Source organism: Lagopus muta, chromosome 1 (genome assembly GCF_023343835.1).
Source record: "Lagopus muta isolate bLagMut1 chromosome 1, bLagMut1 primary, whole genome shotgun sequence".
NCBI classification, from domain to species: Eukaryota; Metazoa; Chordata; class Aves; order Galliformes; family Phasianidae; genus Lagopus; species Lagopus muta.
This window is the reverse complement of record NC_064433.1, coordinates 92,323,340-92,346,131: the sequence shown is the minus strand read 5'-3', so window position 1 is coordinate 92,346,131 and position 22,792 is coordinate 92,323,340. Positions and strand designations below refer to the sequence as shown.

The 22,792-nt window shown below is 41.6% G+C and overlaps 1 protein-coding gene across 3 annotated transcripts in view; it reads left to right on the top strand.

The window, feature by feature from the left end:
• Window positions 1-15,154, top strand: part of HTR1F (5-hydroxytryptamine receptor 1F) — a 110,038-nt gene extending 94,884 nt beyond the window's left edge. For all 3 annotated transcript variants that reach the window (XM_048933477.1, XM_048933479.1, XM_048933478.1), the window contains 3 exons: window positions 6,971-7,062; window positions 9,333-9,465; window positions 12,815-15,154. In XM_048933477.1, coding sequence (XP_048789434.1) covers window positions 12,853-13,953 — 1,101 coding nt within the window. In that variant the 5' untranslated portion in view covers window positions 6,971-7,062; window positions 9,333-9,465; window positions 12,815-12,852 and the 3' untranslated portion in view covers window positions 13,954-15,154. The remainder of the gene's footprint in view (window positions 1-6,970; window positions 7,063-9,332; window positions 9,466-12,814) is intronic.
• The last annotated feature ends 7,638 nt before the right edge of the window (window positions 15,155-22,792 follow it).

Here is a 22,792-nt window from a genome sequence, read left to right as displayed (position 1 = left end):
GCTGGTCAATACCCTTCTCCTAGATATTCTGCAATAACTGTCATAGCAGCAAAAGATATCTAATGACATTTTGCTGGGGGAAAAAAAAAAGCGAACAGCATTGCACTATTAAGAAACAATCAGTTATTTCCTTAACAGCTATTAAGGCTAACAGAAGCCTTAATACTAAGCCTAACTCTTGCCTTAGCATGTGTTCAGCCAGGCAGGGAAAAACATGTCTAATACTGTCCATGGCACAGGGCAAGAAGCCTCTGCTGGAATGCATTTATTTTACTGGGTGGAAGTAAATCTCTGGGGAAGAAGAGCTTAGGAACATTTAACTAATTCTCAAAATGCCTGCTATATCTGAGGAACAAAATCTGTTTGCCAATGACAGATTTAGCTGTCCCACCAGGAGGGGATGAGAGGAGAAAACAGAAGGATAACTTGCTTCCTCAATGCAGTGCTGCTAATAGCAATCCCCCGAAGCTCCAGCTATTCACCTCAGGTTTGTCACAGAGAGCAAAACTTGCAATAGTAACTCATCTTTTCAAGGTTATCTAAAGCAATGTGTAAGCTTTTGTCTGTGCTAACATCTTTAAACTCTGAGCATCCTTCTGAGGGTCATTAAAGACATTCCACACCACAACAGCTGAGAAACCTCTCATGAAATTAAATGGCTCCAATTGAACTGGCCCACAGTCAGATCAGAGACAGAACTGCAGTCTGTAACAAGTCATTTGAACAAGATACTTCTCAACCTAAGCATATTTTATTCCTTACTTCAATACATCAATTCAAGGGCCATTAGAAAGCTGAAAGCCGAAAGTTTTCAGTATAGCTGTGAAGCACAAGTTTGGTGCGTCCTTTTTACATATAGAGAAAATTAAGTCATTTGTCCCAGATCTCCTGGCCTTTTTGCAGCCCTGAAGTAACAGAAGGGATCCTGTGTGACACTGCCCTGCCCCAACACCTAACTGGGAACTTTCTAAAACAGTTTTGGCACAGATAGCAACTTATAATTAAATAACAGTCTCCAGCATTTAACCCAACCTACCCAATCTACTTCTAAAGCCTAAAGAGGCACACTTTGCCACAGTGCTTTGAAGCAGTGGAGACAAGCCAGGAAAAGGGGCAGACTGGTGTATTCTAGAGAAGGGATCTGAGGGAATAGATGACTATGCCACACCTACAGGATAGTTGCAATAAAACCATAGCATGAGACTATTGCAACATGACTATGTTGGGTGACATATAAGAGTCCAACCATCAGGAAAGCCTACATCTGGAAGAGAGTTGCAAGCACAAAGGAAGACATAGTATAGGGAAGTTGCTCTCCCCGAAAGAATCATACAATCACTTGAGTTGGAAGGGTGTCCAACTCCCCTGTAATGAACAGAGACATCTACAGCTACAGCTCCATCAGGGATCTCAGAACCCTGTCCTGTCTGACCATGGATGTCTCTGGGACATCCACCACCTCTCTGGGCAACTTGTGCCAGTACTTCACCATCCCTATCGTAAAAAACTTCTTTATATCTAATCTAATTTTCCCCCTTTTTAGTTTGAAACTATTCCCTTGTCCCATCACAACAGACTCTGCCTCCTCTTTAGATACTGAAATGCCACTCTCAGGTCTCCCTGGAGTCTTCTCCAGGCTGAACAGCCTCAGCTCTCTTTCTGTTCTCATAGGAGAGGAGTTCTCATCCATTGGATCATTTTTGTTGCCACAAATGACCTACTTTCTGCCCAGACTGAAGTGCATCTTCGTCCTACCTATGGCTGACATCGTTCCATAATTATAAATACATCCTTTGTATTTATGAAACTTCTGCTAAGGAAAAGCCATAAAGTGCTGTTGGAAAGGGGCTATTCAAGGGCATGGCACTGGCTCGAGGTTTTTTTCCCCCTAGTTAATTTTCTGTGCTGCCAATGGAAAGCTATTAACAGATTCATTGCTCTTGCTGGATATTGCTGTAGAAGCAAAGCATCATCTGCATGAAGAACATACTTTATTCTTGGCACCCAACTTGAGCACTACTCTGCACAAGAAAAAAACAATTATCTTTTAATAACCACTGAAGTCAGAAGCCAACATATATGCAACAGATACTACAAAAACAGACCATGTCAGGTACCCATTTATCTAAATTAAAAGTTTTATCCATTTCAGTGTAAGAAGAACATAAACCTACTGATCCCATTAAGTGTACCTGAAGCACATCTTACAGCAACACTTTTCATCATAAGGTTAATCTAATGATCCTGTACTATACTTGATGGCTATTTTATTTTTCCTGCTCAGGTTTCGTTTTGTTTTGCTTCTTACTAGAGTGTTCTGCATTTACTTTCCATGTCATGTCTCATCCACAGCTGAGATATATGAGAAGTCTTGATGTTTAAAGGTCTGCAACATCTTTTCCGCTGCTAGCTAAAAAATAACAATAAAAATGGGAGAGCAAGTATTTTCAGAGCACTTTTCCTTTCTGTGATACGACCTTAAGTCATATGTTTTTCATAGTTTATGGGGGTTTTTAATTGCAATTTAAGTTTAGGCTAATTGATTCATAGATGGTTATATTTATGAGGTTTTCTTCCATGCAGTGTTATATGCTTTGTAGTGAATTTAGAGTACTGACAGTCAACACTTAGACAAATCAGGTTGTAGTGGAATACTTAAAAATAAGTATAAGTGTAATGTTAATAAAATAATTCAGTCCACCAGACTCAAAGATTTTTGGACAATTTTAGCTGCATTGACCTAAATTAGTTACATGAATACGCCTTCTAATGAAGAAAAAAAAAACATCAGAAACAGAGAGAACAAACTGACTAGAATAAATTACTTGCAGAAGGAAAATACTGTGATTACATGCTTGGCCTAATGCAATCCACCTGAATTACCAGAAAGAATAATAGATGTTGCAGTAGAGATGAAGCACCAATAAACCCAAGAACTGCAGCTAATGCTGCTGGAACTTCTCAACCTCAAAAACTGGAGTCAAACACCTACAGAACAGTAAGGGCTTCAAACTAAAGACAGTATATTTGATTTCTTCAGATACTGGTGAATAAATCAATTTTCTATTCCAACAACTTTTCCCACTATAGTAAATTAAGCAGGCAAAAGCTTATTCATGTGCCCTGCTAGATTGACCAAGAAATTTTTTACGATGCCTTCATACCATATGCATATATACATATATCATGTACATAACATACATATATATGTGTGTGTGTGTGTTTGTGTGTTTGTGTGTATACCCCAAACTTAGGAATGTAAACATATCACAAAGGTGCTTTGATAGAGATGGCTGCTCTGTATAAAATTAGACTGTCATCAAGTAGCAATCTGGCTAGCTCTCCACAAGCTTGTTAGTTTTATTTGAAGCCATATTTTGGTCAATTGATTTGAAGATGCTTTCTAGATATAGCTAGAGCTGTATCTTTTTAAAACAGCTCCTAATCTTGGGATTATGCAGGGAAAGATTTGATATGACCTAGCAACATCTCAAAAATTAAGAATTAAGGCATGGAGGTAAAAGGATCCCAGAATGTAATGCCAATATTTAGTGACAAAAAATGGGAAACACTGAAATTGGAAAAAAGAGCAAGGAAGTATACAGACATGAGGACTTGCCTGAATCTGTTCACTGCTTCTTTCCAGAAGATTTAACGTCAAAATATTCTTCAGCTTCAGAGAATAAAGAGTCATGCTAAACATTAAGAAAACAGGATTTGCAATAACCTCTTAAAATACACAATGTTGAAGTGATATGCAAAAAACAGGATGCAATATCTACATGCATAAGGGCATGCAATGTGAAACACTACATTTTTAATTATTTGTCAATGGTGTGGTACTGATAAAAGCTAGTATTAAATGGGGAGGTTGGTGGCCCCGCCTGCGGCAGGGGGTTGGAGATTCATGATGCTTGAGGTCCCTTCCAACCCTGGCCATTCTGTGATTCTGTGATTCTGTAAAAGGAATTCAGCATTTGCAGAAGTGCAAAGCACAAAGATGCTCTGCTATGTAACAAAAAAGTGTTTGCCTTTGATTTTTCCAGAGCTTCTTCTAGTCTCTGAAGACTGGGATATTAACCATTTTGCAACTGTCCTTTGCTAATGCTTTTTAACCATGTTATTTTGTGAAAGCTTACTTTCTTTTACTCCCTCTCTCTCTCAGAAACTCCAGAGACCACAAAAAGCATACCATTGCTGAGAATGCACTAGAGGTTTTTGAGCTCTACTAAAGCAACTCAGAGCATTAATGCACTTTCTATGGATTTGGGCAACTGGGGGAAAAAAGTTTGATGCTTCTGTTCATTGTCAAATTAACATCATTTGTTCTCTTCTGATCCAAAAAATACATTTATTTTTTTTTAAAAAAAAGCACTATAAAACACCTTTTAGCAAACAGACCTTGTGAAATGTTTTGAAATATACTGCAGGTGCACAGCAATATTACAAACAAATATCCTTATCACATAAAAAGGCAAATTCCATTTTGGTAGCGTATAGCTTAAGGAGAAAAGAGCTGCTAAGATTCTTGCTTTTTATGTTAATATTATAATCTAAATCTAAAAGATAACACTGCTCAACTATCTTTTGAAGTTACACATTTTTTCCTTGTATAGAAAACAAAGTGCTGCAGTGTTGACTAGAAGCACCCCTAGCACAAAGTAGTATCTAAATTTATCTACAGTACTGAAGATTTTCATAATCACAAAGTTACGTTTTAAAAGATATTAGAAAAGCAGTATCAGTTGATTCTGAAGGGGGGGAGGGGAGGAGGGAGGGAGGAGAGGGGTGGGGAGAATAACAGGCTTTGAAACTTTGTTTGGAAACAATTTCTTATTGATGAAGCACTTAAGACTCTGAAATGGTAATCCTAAAAAGTTCTGGGGGTCAACTGAAGCTGGATAATCTTGTTAAATGAGGGCTGTCTGTACTGAATTCTTTGGACAACAATAACACCATTTTTCATAATTAATTCTGATTCATCTGCTTTAATTTTAAGAAGCCATTCACAGTCATCTGTGCTGTTTGTCAAGTGTCACAGCTTCATCAGAATTATGCAAAGGAAAAAGCTGTGTGTGACAGCCCATTATTTGCCTATCAAGAATGAATACAAGTTCACAAAGTGTTAGGGAGCTTAAGACCTCATTCAGCAATGGAAGTGTCTGCAGCAGGAGACTTGACACATCCAGAAAGCTTCCTAGGGAAGCTAAATCTTCATTCTGAATTAGGAATTTGGACATATTTTAACGCTATCCTGCTGCTATTAGCTTTCTTGAAAGTGTTACAGCCCTGAGGATAGGCTCAAAGCCAAAGTCTCCCAGGAATTCTTTAACAAGCCATGATACCAACTGTCCTTGGAGACAGACACTGCCTAACTGAAGTGGCACAGTGAGCTCTGGCCAAAGAGCCACAGACCAGCTCCAGAGCTCCTCTGGCCTGGACACTGCACTGGGCTACTTTGCCTGCCTGCCCTCCCCGCTCAGCAGATCTGCTCTCTCAAGGCAGCATGCCAGCTTGCTCAGAAGTCCTAAAGGCAAGCTTCCATGGTACTTCATGGTTGAGTTATTTGGCATCCTCACTCTTGTGAGAAGTCACTGTATCTGCATACATTCAGTGTAAGTGAACAGCGCTGTGGGACATGTAAGCACGCAAGTAGTAAGCAGCAGGTGCTCTTGCCCTTCTTCAGATTTTCCCCCCAGCTTCCCTATCAGATTTCCCCTCACTGGTTCCCTCATCCCCCTAGCTCTCCTGTTCACTGTTCTGATTTTATGCAGGCTGACCCAAAGCTGACATTTTTAACGCAGATACTTCACAGTGAGCATGCTGTAATGCAAAAATGACATTAAGCAAAGGGAAAGGCGTGCTTGACAGCTGCAGGTTATTTGGAAGCTGTAAAAAAGAAGAAAGGACTGCTACACTGTGTGGTTTTGAGTCCACCAAGCCTCTGTGTGAGCACAGTGATTCAGCCTGCCTGCCTTGGTAACATTTTAGTTACTTCTGAAATGAAAACCCATGGGCACCATCCCAGGTTGAGATTTTATCTGACATCTATACTTTCTTACACGTCTCTCAGATGCACTTAACAAAACTTCTTCAGTCTTCCACGTAAAGAGCTAAAGAGCTCCACCTTTGGTCCCAAAGTTCACTTTTTCCAGACTGACAGTTTCAAGGAAGATTAATGCATTATGTACCTTAGAAAGGTCATCTCTCCACTTGCTGCTTCCCAGGAGTCTACAGCATGTCAATGTTTTGTGCCGGACACAATCTCTTGTGCCGTTCCCAATTGCATATTCTCCTTCACATAGTGGTGGCAGCACCCTCTAACTAAAGCTTCCCAAAGCATCCTCTAAATGAAACTTCCCAGAGCATCCCTTAGAGAAAGCTTTCAACACATCCTGTCTGTTTTTCTGGAAGCATATAGACCCTTCTTCTCTTGTTCTTTTCCAGGGAGACTGGGTAAAAAATACTTTGAATTCCACTTCTACTTTGAGACTTCTACATTTGCTCACATTTCCCAAGCCATCAATTTAAGGATTGGTTCTATTTGTTTTACTTAAAATACCTCTCAGCCAGAACTCCATGTGCACCACTCAGAGGAACTAGTCCAAATTGTAGCAGTTTATCCTGGTTAAGAGGACATTAGAGAACTGCTGCTCAGCACAAACCCAGCGCACGCTTCGCTGAGTGATAGGCCTATTCGATCACAAATGGGTAACAAAGCCTAGGGAAAGACCTTCGATCTTGAGATTATTATATAAGAACCAGAATAGAGATGACATTGTAACAAGAAGTATGAGGCAAAATACTGGTAAGTATGCATTAAGACAGGAAAGACAGATGGAAAGGCAGACGGAAAGACAAAAAAATACAGGCAAAGGGCAGTGATAAGATTGCAGATTATGTGAATATTGGCATCTGTCCAAACTGAAGCAATTAACCAGATATTACTGATGTTCTTTTTGCTGTGCAGAATCCCTGCTGCAGAGGATAACTCCAACCTGTCACGTTCACTCCTCTTCCAGCAAACTCTTCTGAGGCCAGTTCTTCTTGAGAGCTGTCTCGGTGAGCACACAGCAGGAAAACAAATGTACTACAGGTTTGAAAATGATGTTTTCTTGTTCTCCAACTTGAAATAGAGATCTGTTCCAGATATATTTGAAGATAGGTTGTATTATTACTGTCCCAGAGAAAATAAGGCCATTTCTTTTGGCACAATAAAAGGTTTCAAAGTTTTTATAATACAAAACGTGCTAGATAAAACCAACTTCTCTACCACTACTGGAAAAGGCTGACAGAACACGTTATAGAATCAGAAACTCCTGTGAGCTACAAGTGACTAACCTGACTAATTGAATTAGGACCAACATCCAAGGAGGTGAGACAAAAGGTGCACACATTATCCAAGCCAGGTAACACAGGAAGCATTCAACCAAAATGCTTCTTAACCAAAGTGCACCTTTGCACTTATTATTATTTAATAAAAGCGCAAGATTATTGCCAGATTTTTCAGTTTGACAGGCCTTTAGTAGACCTTTTCCCTCAAAGCTGAAGCCCTTCTCATAATAGACTTTCAGAGGTGGGCGTATCAATTAGAAAGGTTTTTTACTTACAGCTGTGCCTGCATGTGTTTTCAGAGGGCTGTCAAACAACACTTGGCCCTTAAGCATACGGATGAGTGGGAAGTGGGAGAAACAAGGCTGCATTTTATCACCATACAAAGGAAGTAATGCTACCTCTCGACCTCTTTGCTCCAACACAGCTTTATCATTCCTGCAGATTTCAAGTTCTTGTCCAAAGGGCAGTGATTTGAAACATACACAAAGCAATTCTGTACTTTCTGTATACTTTTTTATATTATATATATAAAATATATAATATATATATATAAAATATTTATATTATACTTCTGTATAATTCTGTACTTTGTGGTATAAATTTAGTTGATAAACACGAAAGCAAGTCACTCCTGCACAGTACAAAATTAGCTGTACAAATTGCAGAGATGGGTGAATAATCACTTTGATTCATTGTCAAAGCAAACAGGAAAAAAGAAAAAAAAAAAAAAACCCTCAAAATTTGAAACAAAATTAAAAAAATATTTGCAATAGTTGCTTTTTCTTTCTCTTGCAGCTCTATGGAGGAAAAATCTGTAAACATCCTTTCCTAATACAGAAAATTTTTGGTTAAAAAGAAGATTTCAGGCTGTAAAACACAAACTAAACTAAAGATCTGGAGGGTCCAAGCTTAGATCCTGACCACCCACACAAGGGGATATGTACTTCTACGGATGGGGTGTCAATCACAGGGACACTGGATTGGTCTGTGCAGAGTTACCACAGAGACCATTCCACTCACACAGGGGGATGGGATGCCAACACACAACTTTGTTTCTCACAGACACTTACTCACACAGCACCCACAGGCACTGTTTTCCAGGACAACTACACCCAGACCACTGTCCTGAGAGGTCTAAACTGTGGATTCTGATCAGCCTCAAACTGGAAGGGGATCTGAGTTTTGTGATCCAATGAACTACAGAGATGAATCACTGCTATCTCCCCTTGCAACATTAAGAATGTCTGAATGTTTCCCTTTCTCCACTCAAAACGTTCAAATTCAAAACAGGTTCACTGTCCATTTACCCAACAACTGAAACCGCATTTGGGAGGCATTCTTACTGTTTTATATAAGCAATCCTGTCACGCTGTGAACTCTGCCATTCTCGCTGCTCCTCCTTCCTGCCTCTCAGAGTGCTGGCTAGGGGACTGTCTTCCCCTTCCTCTTTCCTTCCCCATCCTCTTCAGTTAGATTAAAATAGATGGCAGAGGGATACAAAATAAAGAGCAAACACAGATGAGTGACTAATTTTCTGAAAGGAGCCAAGAAAAAAAAATGCACAGCAACAAACCCTCAACTTCGTCATTAGAAGCACCAGCAAGGAATGCATAATTACTTTCTGAACATCATTCTTCCATATAAGTAAATGCAGAGGTTGCTACAGTAAGTAGGTGCTTGGTGACAGTAAGTAGGGAAGGTATCCCCTGAGCACGGTTGACAAGCAGCGATGGAGTATGCTGCAACCCAACACATCTAAGCAGAGAACATGGCAAATGAAGAGAGGAGAGCATCATAGACTAACCCCCCCCCCCCCCACAACACAGCAGCCCTGCTGACCACGCAGGTTTTACTGAGCACTGTACTCAGTCACCAGGCAGAGCTGAAAGACAGCTCTGGTGGTACCTCTGCAGGAACTACCCCTGGAACAGAACTCCCCTGATCTCCTGTTATCTGGGTTTATCACACTCAGGACTGAAGTATCTGGTGTTTTGCAGGCTGGAAAAGACAGATTGTCTGGTAATGCTGGCGGGGTAGCACAGGAAGAACCACAGCCTTCTGCAGGGAGACGTGCCAAAGGAACCACAGCCAGCATGCCGAATTCATGTGGCCTCAGTAGGAAACATGAAGGTGAGTTGATTACAGCAGGGAGGTGAGGACAGGAGCTATTTTTGCACTCTGCCCGTTTGCCAGAGGTTAACAACTTCACACTGCTTCTCACAATACTCTAACAGTACCCAGCATCACAAGGCAAGTTCTCCATCCCTAGCAGCACGAGCAGTCCCTCGGATTCTGCATTTCAGCTGCTTCAGAGGAAGGAGAACCTTCCACCTCTTGATTTTGCTCCAAGCGCAAAATAACATGGCAGTAGAGACATCTGAAGTGGTAACTTTCGGGGCTAAGCCTGTCAGAGTTTGTCATTTTAACCATTTGGAACTATTTCTGTTGGCTGAAAGAATTTGAAGCACTGCCCAAAAATTAAAAGCAAGCATCATCTTTGTAGCACCTGATTGAAAACATACTGCAGTGTATCATTTTACAACACAGGGACTTCTAGATTGGTAACATGGCTAAGAAAAGCAGGTTTGCTACACAATTGTGCCTTCCATTCAAGGCACAGAAATGGACCTTTTTATTTATTTATTTACTTATTTTACCATTCTGTAACAAATCAAAGTCTCTGTGTTCAGGCAATGAATGGATTTGTGCATTTCTAAGCTGGAAGCACGTATTCTCTAGGACTCTGAAATTTGTTTCCTTCATGTGTTATATTGATATTCATGGCATGCTTCAAAGCATATCTATTTGCCCAGGCTGCTCCTGAGAGGGTGCTTGTTAGGCAGAATTCTGTATTATCTTCAGTTGTTATTAGCTCAATTGATTTATCTGTAATTTTGCAGTAATTTATGGTATGTGTTTCTAGAAATAGGTCTGTTGTGACCTTCTGTGATAAATAACTTCAGTTAACAGAGACTTGAACTGCAAAACCATTTTACGAGTTATTCCTCCACCCCCAGTACATTTCAGATCCAGAATGTGCTCAGTCCCATGGAGCCATGCTCCTTGGTATGCACACAGTGAATGCTCCAGGCACCAGCTTCTGGGGTTCTGAAGGTCCTAACACTCCACATAGGAAAAGGGTCTACTTCCAGATGGCTACCTTTACAAAGCAGGTGACATCCTGTAAACAGAAGAGCCCGGCACAAATATCTATAAAACAGCAGCAATGAATACTTGGGTGGCAGTCTTCAATTCTGTTGAGGGTCCATGCTATCAGCCTGAATGAAATCAGAACACACTCGCAAACCATCTAACAGAGAGAACCACATGGCAAGTAAGAGCACTGCTGTCACTGTACTTACAAAGAGCCTCCAAATCTTTGCACTACTAAGGAAACCTACTTATTCCTACACACCATTTCTGTGAACACACTATTTTCCTTACTCTGTATTATCAGAATGAATAATCTTTCAAAAACTATTAATCAGCTTTCATTATAAATTCCATTCTAAATTGCTTTTTGCTTGCTTGCAATTAAAACTAATATTTAAAGAGCGAGAAATTTATATGGTAATTAACAGTAATGAGTAACTGTTCTGAAATATGATCAACTGCTGGATATCAACAGAAGACTTAGTTTTTCCCAACAACAACCTTTTTTTTTTTTTTAAAACAAGCAGGAAGATGAAGTTGTTTTTTTTTTAGCAGAGGTTGAACATTCACTAGATAATACTATATCTGCCTGTTCCTTCACTGGAAGGCAGCTATCTATGGACAAAAATATCTGCAACCTAGCAATTACTGAGAATTCAGAAGGCTTTAAGGTGACACTGACATGACAAAAGATATATTTTTATGCACGTGATGTATATTGCAAGTTCAAAAAGAGGGGCATGGAGAGAGAAAAAGAGCACATGCATGCTGTAATCAGCTCATGTACAGGACAAGATTCTGCTCAATGTTTGGACATAACACAAAATAAAATGTATTTCCTGTCCTTGTCCTTCCATACAGTTAAGGGTTGGGGTCAAGCAACAATAAAAACCTTTGTAAGTAGCCCAGCAGCACATTAAGCATTGTCCTGGTTAGAATATCAAACAAAATTCAACTGAAGAACTAAAGGTTATTTACAATAGATGAGTTTTTTAAAGCCATTTCAGCACAATACAAAAAGGCTGCAGTTATGCTAATGAGGCCCATTTTTCCGGGGTGGGGGAAGTCACCTATTTAGTTTTTTCCTCTTCTTGTAGCACCCAGTGCAACAGAAGCACAACTCACTCACTATACTCCAGAATTGGACAGAGGAAACGCCACCAAGGGGTTTGTCCAGTAGAGGTTCCATGCACAAGAAACTGCACACCAGAACTCACGAGAGTATGAAACCCAACCTGATCTTCCTCCCAAGTTCTAGTCCAAAAAAGTTCGAAACTCCTACTTCAGTTCCTACTACAGAGTGCTCAGAAATCCTTTTTTGATGAGAACATAGGGTAAAACAGCACATTCCCAGAACATAATCTGGAGTTCATCTTATCAGTATTTCCCTGTCTTTTACTTTCTGCAGAGCCATGCAGGGGCTGTACTGTTTCCATAGAGATAGCCACTACAGAAACAGCCAGCATTCAAGTTCTGGGCAGTTTACTATGGCAGCAGCCACAAAAAAAGCAAAACCTGAGGAAAAGTAATGACATTCTTAGGAGTCTAATCAACATATATTTCAGTTAGACAGTAAGTCATTCATCTGAAACTTGAAGACATATTCAGCTGTTGCTGTTTAATTTTAGGGCTGCATGAGAAAATAGAAATTTTCAACACATAATTGTTCTATTTCCTACTTGTACTACAATTTTTCACTTTTCTGTTTCCTCTTGAAAACAACGTCCCAGGTGAAAGAGTCTATGCTTCTCTATACAAGTCACATACTGATAGGAAAAAGCTAGTTGATATAGAGAGAATTATTTCACTAACTTCCTGTGAATTAAGGTTTTCAATGGTATTTACATTGCTTAGCAGTGTAGACTGCACTAGCCTAGAAGCAACATTAGTACTTACCTTAGGATGAGATTGCCCATGTTTAATCAGTTTCAAGAACCCACTACAATTTATCTGGAGTAAGCAATTAGCAGGATGCCTGACTCTGCAACCTGGGGGCTTCACTGATGTCAGTGTCTTGCTTTAAGGACAGACATGGTTGTCCCCTACAGTGATTTGCATCACCCCGCAGGGCAGTGCCATCTCAGGACCACTGCATTCTTCTCTCCCCTGTTTTTCAAATGTGACATTCACTTCAGCATGACCAAGGACAAAGAAGAGGCAGAGCATCATCCCACATAGCAGTAGCCAAGAACATCACTGTCTGGAGCTAGAATCATTTCTAACAATAAGTTTGAGTTTCCTGTAAGCTTGGAGCCTATAATCTTTTAAGATCACAAATTCAAGATTCTCTGCAAACTGAAGACGCATGTTTTTACTTTTTCAACAGGTAACTTCTACTGGTAAAGATCACCTTTAAAAGGGAACATGGATTTAATAAACTCAACAGAACAAAACAGTACATCAGAAGAACTATTCAAGTGGGTGACATCCAAGATTCTCATTTCCATTACCCTGTCTGTGCTTGCGCTAATGACAACGGCCATCAATTCTCTGGTGATGACTGCAATAATTGTGACAAGAAAACTCCACCACCCTGCCAACTATTTGATCTGCTCTCTTGCAGTGACTGATTTCCTTGTGGCAGTCCTAGTGATGCCCTTCAGCATTGTCTACATTGTAAAAGAGACTTGGATCATGGGGCAAGTAGTGTGTGACATTTGGCTGAGTGTGGACATTACATGTTGCACGTGTTCCATCCTGCATCTCTCTGCCATTGCTTTGGATCGTTACAGAGCAATCACAGATGCTGTGGAATACGCACGGAAAAGGACACCAAAGCATGCTGGTATCATGATTGCAGTGGTATGGATCATATCCATTTTTATCTCCATGCCGCCTTTGTTTTGGCGGCACCAGACAACCAGCAGGGATGATGAATGCATCATCAAACATGACCACATTGTTTCCACCATTTACTCTACATTTGGCGCCTTCTATATCCCCCTGGCCTTGATTCTGATCCTTTATTACAAGATATACAAGGCAGCAAAGACCTTTCACAGAAGAAGTGTCAGCAGGATAGTCAGGGAGGAGGTAAATGGACAAGTCCTTTTGGACGCAGGTGAGAGAAGCACCAAATTGACTTCAATGCCCAGCACAATGGAGAAGACATCAGATCCACTGGTGGACTGTGATAAAATCAACGTCAGCATACGAAGCCCCAGATCTGAATCTAAGCATGAGAAGTCTTGGAAAAAACAGAGAATCTCTAGTACAAGAGAACGAAAGGCAGCAACTACTCTGGGTCTGATCCTGGGAGCTTTTGTGATCTGCTGGCTTCCTTTTTTTGTAAAAGAAGTAGTTGTGAACACCTGTGAAAGATGTCACATTTCAGAAGACATGTCTAATTTCCTAGCATGGCTGGGATATATTAATTCCCTTATTAACCCTCTAATCTACACAATCTTTAATGAAGATTTCAAGAAAGCCTTCCAGAAGCTTGTGCGGTGTAGGCAATATCTTTAAGAGCTTTTGTTCATATAAGCAAAACATACTCATTGCTTTTTTTAACGTGTATAAATTTATATAACTGAGAACACATTTGTTGTAATTAAGGAAAAGCACCAAGACTCTGCATTCACATTATGACTCTTTTATATAAGTAGCACTGGGAGCACAAATTGCCCAAGTTTTAAAGAGATGGATCTTCCAGGATTGGTTTTGCTCTGAAGAAAGAGGTAGCATATATTCATTGAGACCCTGACCGTGCTGGCATTTGCAGAGCTGCTTAGTTTGAAGCATATAGGTATTACATTAAATATGAAGGAAATACACACTCTTGAAGTAGATAAAAGAAACAAATTTTAAAAAAGAAGAAAAAAAAAAAGCAACCCTAAGTGACTGATGAAGCTTTAAGCAAACGACAAACAGATACTGGTCCCTGCTATCAGTAAAATGGAAAATACAACTTCATAGGCCTGCAGCACAGAGCCAAGATATTTTGAACAAAGGGTGGCAGCCTTAAATATTCCTAGCATTATGCTATATTGACTAGCTGAGTTCTGCTCCAGCCCTGCTCTTCCCCAGGACTTTCATGTGTTATGCCCTTGCAATGCCCCAGTAGTAGGCAAGACACTTTCACAGCCCAGTAGTTCATAGTGAGCCAATATTATGTGCCCTCTGCCATTGCATTCAAGACACACATTACATTCAAGACACACATAGCCATAGGCCCAAGGGAATGGTATGGTAGTCAGTGTACCTCCAGTGATTAGGGTTTCAGAGCCTGGTGCTCTGGGACTCTGTTTCGGTAGGGTCTATGGTAAAAAGCTACTGGTTGTCCTTCTACTGTTGGTAGAAACATGAGATAATCCCTGCTCATGACTTCATCTCTATCTCACATGCCTGTCCAGGCACAACTCCTCTATATTTCTGAGTACCAAACTTATCTGCACAGTTTGTGCCAGGGCCCCCATATCACTGTTGATGGTGGCTGGCTTAATGAGGTTTGCTTTAGAGCCACCAAATGAAGTTTCAGCTCAGCACATGCTCCTCCACCCCCAGAAGCATAATGTCCCCCACGTCTTTTCTCAACTCTGCCTCAAGCACTAAGGCTGTGCGCCTTCTCCCCAGTCATATTAAGAAGCAGATTCCAACCACAGTTTAGGCAGCATGGGTCTCCAGAAAAGCCTCTGCAGCCCTTCTTCAGAAAGGGCAGGGAAGTGATCTCAGTCTGTGGTACATATCTGGGGAGGGATCCCGTAGTTGGAGGATACCTCCAAAACCCCACTTCTCCCAAAGCTTCTGGCCCTGGTCCCCGGTCCCAGAAAAGCTGAAAAGACCTTGTGTGCACTCCAGCTTGTATTTTTCCCCCAAGATACAAGCTGCCACAACAGCTGTCAAAGGTGTTTCATGAAAGATGATAAGGTTAGAGACCTGAGAAATTGAACTAATTTGTTTCTGTCACTTGAAATTTACTGTATTCTGCTTTCACATCAAGATCCAAATGAGATACTATTCACAAGTACCAGAAACCACGCGTTTGTTTTACTGTTGATTTTAACCCCTCTATGAAGCTAGTGGAAAGCTTGCTTGTCACACCATAGCTCTAGTAGCTCTAGTGCAGCAGAAGCACAGCTAAATTTTTGAAGGCTCTAGGATGCGGCAGCATGTAATTTGGCTTGTATGCCACATAAAATAATGCATTTGATAACTCTGCAGTCAGAGTACAGCTGCAGCAGTCTCTGTGACCTCAGCGATGGCTATATTATGCTGAAAGAAAATAACTGTGTTCAGGATCAGCTGTGCTCTGCTGTCTCCAGAAAGCCACAGAACTCAGCTTCATCAAAGGATTACCAGATTAGCAGAAGGCTGCAAGGAAAACCGCAGTGAAACATTTAAGTTTGAAGTACTGCATCCCTTGTTTTTTTAAGTACTAACTCTGGATATTTAAAACCAAGGCTTCCTGTCCCCCTGCTCTTCCCTATAAATCTGCTGGAGGGTAGAGTGTACTATTTTTCTCTTACACGCAAGATGTTTGACAATGTCTTGTGAAAACAAATTGGAAGAAAAAACAAGGATTGCTTTTGAGGAGAAAAGGTACTGAAGATACTCATAATAGATAAGGCTCAGAGAATAGAATGGTATGTAGATAAATAGAAAATAGCTCTCATTTATGCACTGTCAACAATACCATACTCTGAAACTAATTAAGCTGCTAAATATTTCTCAAAATACAGGGTGGGTTTTCTTTGTAACCTTCTCACTGAGCTCTATGCACTCATCCTTCAAAACCCCAGTGGTGGAAGATGCAACTACAAGAAACCTAAGCAAGCAAGCAGGTAGTTATCTCATTAAAAGCACTTACAGATTGTGGACTATCATTTCTTGGTGTCTGAAACTTCCATGGTGACAAACACTTACTCCATTACACATCCCCACACAGTACCATTTCATCTTTAGCATCTATCTGTGCATGTGATATGCTATGAAAACCTCTAATTTTCTCCTTCAAGACACACAATAGCTAAGGTTTCTGCTGGATGCAGCTTTTCTTTCCCCAAAAGATACACAGGCACCAACTGGAGCTCAGCATTGAATTAAAAAAGCAAGAGAAAGACTGCAAGATTTTATGCACTGGAATTAAGACTTGTTTTTTACAATTAGCTCTTTACCCTGTAGGAGTTCAGTCCTCCAAATAGAAAAAGGAAAAAAAAAAAAAAAAAAAAAGTCTGCTATCTTAACTCTATTTTTCAGAATAGAGCATATGTATTGGAGGAAAGGGTTTTCCATCTACCTCTGCTTTGGACAAAGCTCCCTGGACCCCTATCTCTGCAGCAGCTGCCCTCCTAGTTGCTGCTTACTGCCCAACTGCCCATCCATTTAGATTACTTCAAACACTTGGAGAACGGGATTTGGAGCAGCTGACCTATTCCCACTTCATCTTTCACAGAGGATGACTCCAGAAGTAGCTATGAAGGCTACATCCAATTCAGGTAGACATTTTTACTAACAGTAAGAAGTTAAGTACACCTCATTTTCCTGTGCTTAGTCCTTCTCCTTGCCTCCCTACCAAATGGTGTCCTTTTCTCTTGAGGATAGCACATTCCTACAGAAGGAATGGGGTATGAATACACTTTTGTTTTCATGACGCAGTCACACTTGTTAATGCATGACTGTACCACCCAGAAACACCCACCTCATCCAAATGTGCTTTTGGCAATCACCGCCTTCAGCTGGTGTCTAATTGTTCTTAGAGTTAGGGAGGCACACAGAAATAAGTATCTGCCAAATTATTTTCTCCAGTAGTTACAAACTCAGCACATTACTTCCAGGCAAGCACACATTCCTACTTGGCCTTTGTATTTCAGATTCCTTTGCAAAAGGAAACAGAAAATCACCCCTGTAGCTACAGTAAAGGGAGGGCTTTTTAAAGCTCTGCAGATCAAAGAAAAAAAGGCTGCAGGAAAAGCAGGAAGAAACCCTTGTAGCAGACCTGTAAAGACTGAGCATAAATCTAATGCTTGCAAGCATTTCAGAGCCACAAGAAGTGAGATTTACCTACTGTTTTCTCTCCTATTCCTCTTCTGAAAAGTACTGATACACTACAGGGACAGTACTACCAATATCAGAACTTAAAAATACCAGCAATATGTTGCTATCTCCCCTCCCATGCACAATCCTGAAATTAATCAAGCAGAATTTTTTTTAAGGATTTTCTATTTGTCTTCTGAAGAGCTTAATTTCTAATTTGTTGTCTAATTTGAAGAATAAAACTTTAAAATAAAAATAAACATTTCTATGACCTAGGGCTTCTGGATACCATTTAGTAAATAAATAGATAAGTAAATAGATCAAAACCTTGGTGATACAGAGCTTGGCTAAGAAGATAAAGGCTACAGAGTACAGAACAGGCAGAAGTCAGCAGCATTAGCATAAACAGTTAAGTTTACCAATTCAATCCAGCACAGCCCTTCAAGTGTCAAAACCCTCTCACAACAGACAGCAACGACTGAAAGAAACCTTATATCCTCAAGAAATTGCTGAACTCTAAATTTTCTAAAATCCACTTGTTTACTTCATGTTGAGTTGTTGACTTGGATGGGGCAGAGTAAAAAGGCAAGGAAAGTGTTTATTGAACACTGCTATTTCTTTATACACTAGTAGTTCAAATCAATGGTATCCACTCTTCAAGTTACATGTTTATTTGAACTTTAGTTTTGAAGGTATGAATTCCTGTGTAACAGACATTACTCAGCACTAACAAAGTTAACATCCCTTTCCATTTTAAAATGAGACAGATCCTACAAATGCACATCACTTTCTCTTGCTAAATTAAATCTTTTCCTGTTCTCCCCATACACTCATTGATTTGAATTTCGGAGCAGTATATTATAGTTTGTGTTTAAAAGATGAAAAACAAATTTAATGCCAAAGTGCTAACGACAAAGGTGAAGCTAGAAAAGTGATTAATTTCCTTGCTTTCAGTTTGGATCACGAGTGGTAGTAGACATTTAATGCAATAGCTAGTTCTCTGCTGGCAGCACTCCAAGATGCAAAAGCTGTGTCTAATTTGTATGACAGCAAGCGTCTGCTAAGCAACTCACTTTCGGCTAAGCCCAGTTTTCTGCATTTCGCAGTACAAAGCTGCCTAAAATGATCCAGAGCCATGAAATAAGAAATCACTCTGTTTGCACACCTACCTTTTCTAAAATGATAGTCACTGGGAGATAACTCTTCCCAAACACTTACCATTAACCAGCAGGGGCAAAGCTGTGTCTTTTATCCACAACAAAAACAGCCAGAAGCTTTCACCTCTGTTTCCTTTTTGGGAGATAGCCAAAAGGCAGCCTGACCAGACTGAGGACCAGGTAGGCTCAATGCAGACCAGCACTGCTGCCCCACCACGTGCAAAATGAGCTCTCTTCAAGGAGAATGCCACCAATAACAAGCTTACTCAGCACTAGCTAGTAACAAAAAGATGAGCAGTCCAGTATTTGGCCTGTCTTCACTGGCTAGGGAAGTCCAGCTTGGTATTAATGGCCTTTTCAGTCAGCTGATCAGTTCCTGCCGCTTATTTTCTACCCTAACATAGCTGGGCTTTGTCAGCTGTCCTGGCACGATTTGTAAGACAGTGCTGAATCAATCGTGATCAGTGCAGGGCTTGCATGCCCTCTAATCATAAAGCTCCTCTCTCAAGGTCAGGTTTCAACTTGGGTAAATGCAAAGAGATAGGAATTTAAGATAACAAAAATTCAAGGCAAGGATTTGGTGTGGATTTTTCTTCCGCAACTACTTTGACAGCAAGTAAACTGAACCCAAACTAGTGAAACTACTGTTCCAAACAAGTGACATATATATATATATAACAAGTAAGCATGACCTTAATTTTCACAGACATGAGTTATGTTACTATTAGACTGTTTCTAACATTACTTATTGTCAGTCTTTTTTGTTAATTTCATCAGTTTTTCCCAACTTATTTTCAAAGTGCAGAAGAAATACTAATTCACTACTTATCTGCAGTAAATAGGTAGGTCTTTTCACAGTTTTACAGGTAGAAAAGCAGAAGTCAAGGGAAGTAGGCATTCAGCACTTTTCACTATGTGAAGTCCGAGAGTGCCAAAGATTCCCAGTCTACTGCTAGAATCACAGAATGGTCAAGGCTGGAACAAACATCTGGAACGTGCTTCCCAACACCATGTCTAGATAGCTTTTGAGTATCTGTAAGGATGGAGAACTCCATAACATCTCTGTGACACCTATGCCAACGTTCAATCACTCTCATAGTGAAAAACACATTTCCTGATATTCATATGGAAGATCACGTGCTGTAATTTATGCCCACTGCTTCTCATCCTGCCTCTGGACACCACTGAAAACAGCCTGCCTGGCTTTGTCTCCTTTATACCAGCCCTTCAAGCATTTATATACATTTCTATGGTCCCTGAGCCTTCCCTTCACTAGGCTGAAGAGTCCCAGTTCTTCAGGCCTTTCTTAATACCAGAGATTCCTTAATCACCTTGTGGTCCTTCACTTTCCTTTATGTCCCTGTGTCTCTTGTACTAGGGAACACAGAAATGGACTCAAGTGCTCTGGGTGTGACATCACCACCACAGGGGAAGGATCCCCCCTTCCAATTGCTGGCAACACTACTTCTAATGCAGCCCAGAAGCCTGTTGATCTTTGCAGCAAGTACATTGCTGGCTCATGTTTAGCTTGATGTTCATGAGGATCCCCAGGGCCTTTTCTGCAAAGCTGCATTTCACATGCTTATTCCCAAGCAAACAATGGAATACATTGGAAACAAGGGTTGTTCCATCGTAGGAGCGGAACTTCAGGATTCCTTTTGTTGAACTGTGTACTGGCCTGACAAAAGAAAACAAGATATATGGATCAAAGCAAATCAAAAAAGGGGAAGGAGTAGGAGAGCAGGAGAAGACAGACTGAGCAGTTCTCTCCCCCACAGTGCCAGGGGACCCTGAAACAAACTTGCTTGAGATGAGCTCAAGCACAATTCATTTTGAAGCTGCCTGACACATCCCATGAGCTGAGCACAGCATAGTAGAATTGTACAAGGGCTTGGGTTGAAAAGGACCTCAAAGATCATCTAGTTTCAGCACCCCTGCCATGGGAAGGGTTGCCAACCACTAGACCAGGCTGCCCAGAGCCACATCCAGCCTGGCCTAGAATGCATCCAGGAATGGGGCATCCACAACCTCTCTGGGCAACCTGTTCCAGTGCGTCACCACCCTCTACGTGAAAAACTTCCTCATCACACAGAATCACACACAGAATGGCCAGGGTTGGAAGAGACCTCAAGGATCATGAATTTCCAATCTCCCTGCCACATGCAGGGCCACCAACCTCTACATTTAATACTAGATCAGGCTGCCCACGACCCATCCAACCTGGCCTTGAACCTCCAGGGACGGGGCATCCACAACCTCTCTGGGCAGCCTGTTCCAGCACCTCACCACTCTCTTTGTAAAGACCTTTCCCCTGGCATCCAACCTAAATCTTCCCTCCTTCAACTTAAAACCATTTTCCCCTTGTTCTGCCGTTATCTACCCTTTCAAAGAGTTGACTCCCCTCTTTGTAGGCTCCCTTTAGGTACTGAAAAGCTGCAATGAGGTCACCCCACAGCCTTCTTTTCTCCAGGCTGAACAAGGCCAGCTCCCTCAGCCTGTCTTCACAGGGGAGGTGCTCCAGTCCCCTGATCATCTTTGTGGCTCTCCTCTGGACCCTCTCCAACAGTTCTCTGTCTTTCTTGTACTGGGAGCTCCAGACCTGAACACAGTACTCCAGATGAGGCCTCACAAGAGCAGGGTAGAGGGGACAGTCACCTTCCTGTTCCCGCTGGCCACTCCTCTTCTGGAGCCCAGAATTCCATTTGCTTTCCAAGTTGCAAGGGCACACTGCTGGCTCATGTTAAGTTTTTCATCCATCAGGTCCGCCGGGTCCTCTGCAGAGCTGCTCCCAAGGACTTCTCCTTCCAGTCTGCATTGATGCCTGGGATTCCTCCAGCCCAAGAACAAAACCTTGCTCTTTGCTGTGTTGAACTTTATCAGGTTCACCTGGACCCACCTTTCAAGCCTGTTGAGGTCCCTATGAATGTCACCCCTTCCTTCCACCATGTCATCCGCACCACTCAGCTTGGTGCCATCAGCAAACTTGCTGAGGTTGCACTCGATTCCGTCATCGATGTCACTGATAAAGATGTTAAAGAGCACTGGTCCCAAGACAGACCCCTGGGGGATGCCGCTCGTTACTGGCCTCCACCTGGGCATAGAGCCATCGATCATCACCCTCTGTCTGCGGCCTTTCAACCAGTTTCCTACCCTTCGAGTGGTCCATCCATCGAATCCACATCCATCCAATTTGGAGATAAGGATGTGGTGGAAGAGCATGTCAAAGGCCTTGCTCAAGTCCAGGTAAATGACATTGGTCGCCTTACACTTGTCCAGCAATGCCGTCACTACATCATAGAAGGTCATAAGATTTGTTAAGCATGACCTTCCCCTGGTGAAGCCATGTGGCTGTCTTGGATCACACACTCATTCCTCATGTGATCAAGCATGTCATCCAGAATGATCTGTTCCATGATCTTCCCAGGTACAGAAGTGAGACTCACCACCCTGTAGTTCCTGGGGTCCTCCTTGCTCCCTTTCTTGTAAATGGGAGTGACGTGACCCTTCCCCAATCATCCAGGACCTCAGCTGAGCCACTTGAGCTTTTCAAATATGATGAATAAGCAGCTTGGCAACCACCTCAGCCAGCTCCTTCAGAACCCTGGGATGCACACCATCCGACCCCTTAGACTTCTACACATTCAGTCTCATGAGACTGTCTTGGACTTGCTCTGCCCTTACAGTGCGGGGGGGATTTACCGCCCCAGTCCCCACCTAGAGGTTTAGGGCCGCAGGGCTCAGGGACGTGAGAAGTACTGGAATCCTGGCCACCAGTGAAGACTGAGGCAAAGAACTCATTCAGTACCTCAGCCTTCTCTTCGTCCATTGAAGCCAGTTTTCCTTTTACATTTACCAAAGGTGGTACATTCTTTTTGTCCTGTCTTTTCTGGCCAATGTACCTATAGAATGTCTTCCTATTGTTTTTCACATCCCTCTCCAAGTTCAGTTCTGCTTGCACTGTGGCTTTCCTGTTCCATGTCTACAAGTCCAAACAGCATCCCTGTATTCTTCCCAGGTGATACACCCTTGTTTCCAGACCTTGTATGTACCTTTCTTTGCCCTCAGTGTGCCCAGCAGGTCCTTGCTAAGCCATGCCAGTGTCCTACCTCCTCTGCTCCTCTGCTTTCTTATTCAGAGGGATGGAGAGCTCTTGTGCTTTCAGGAAGGCATCCTTG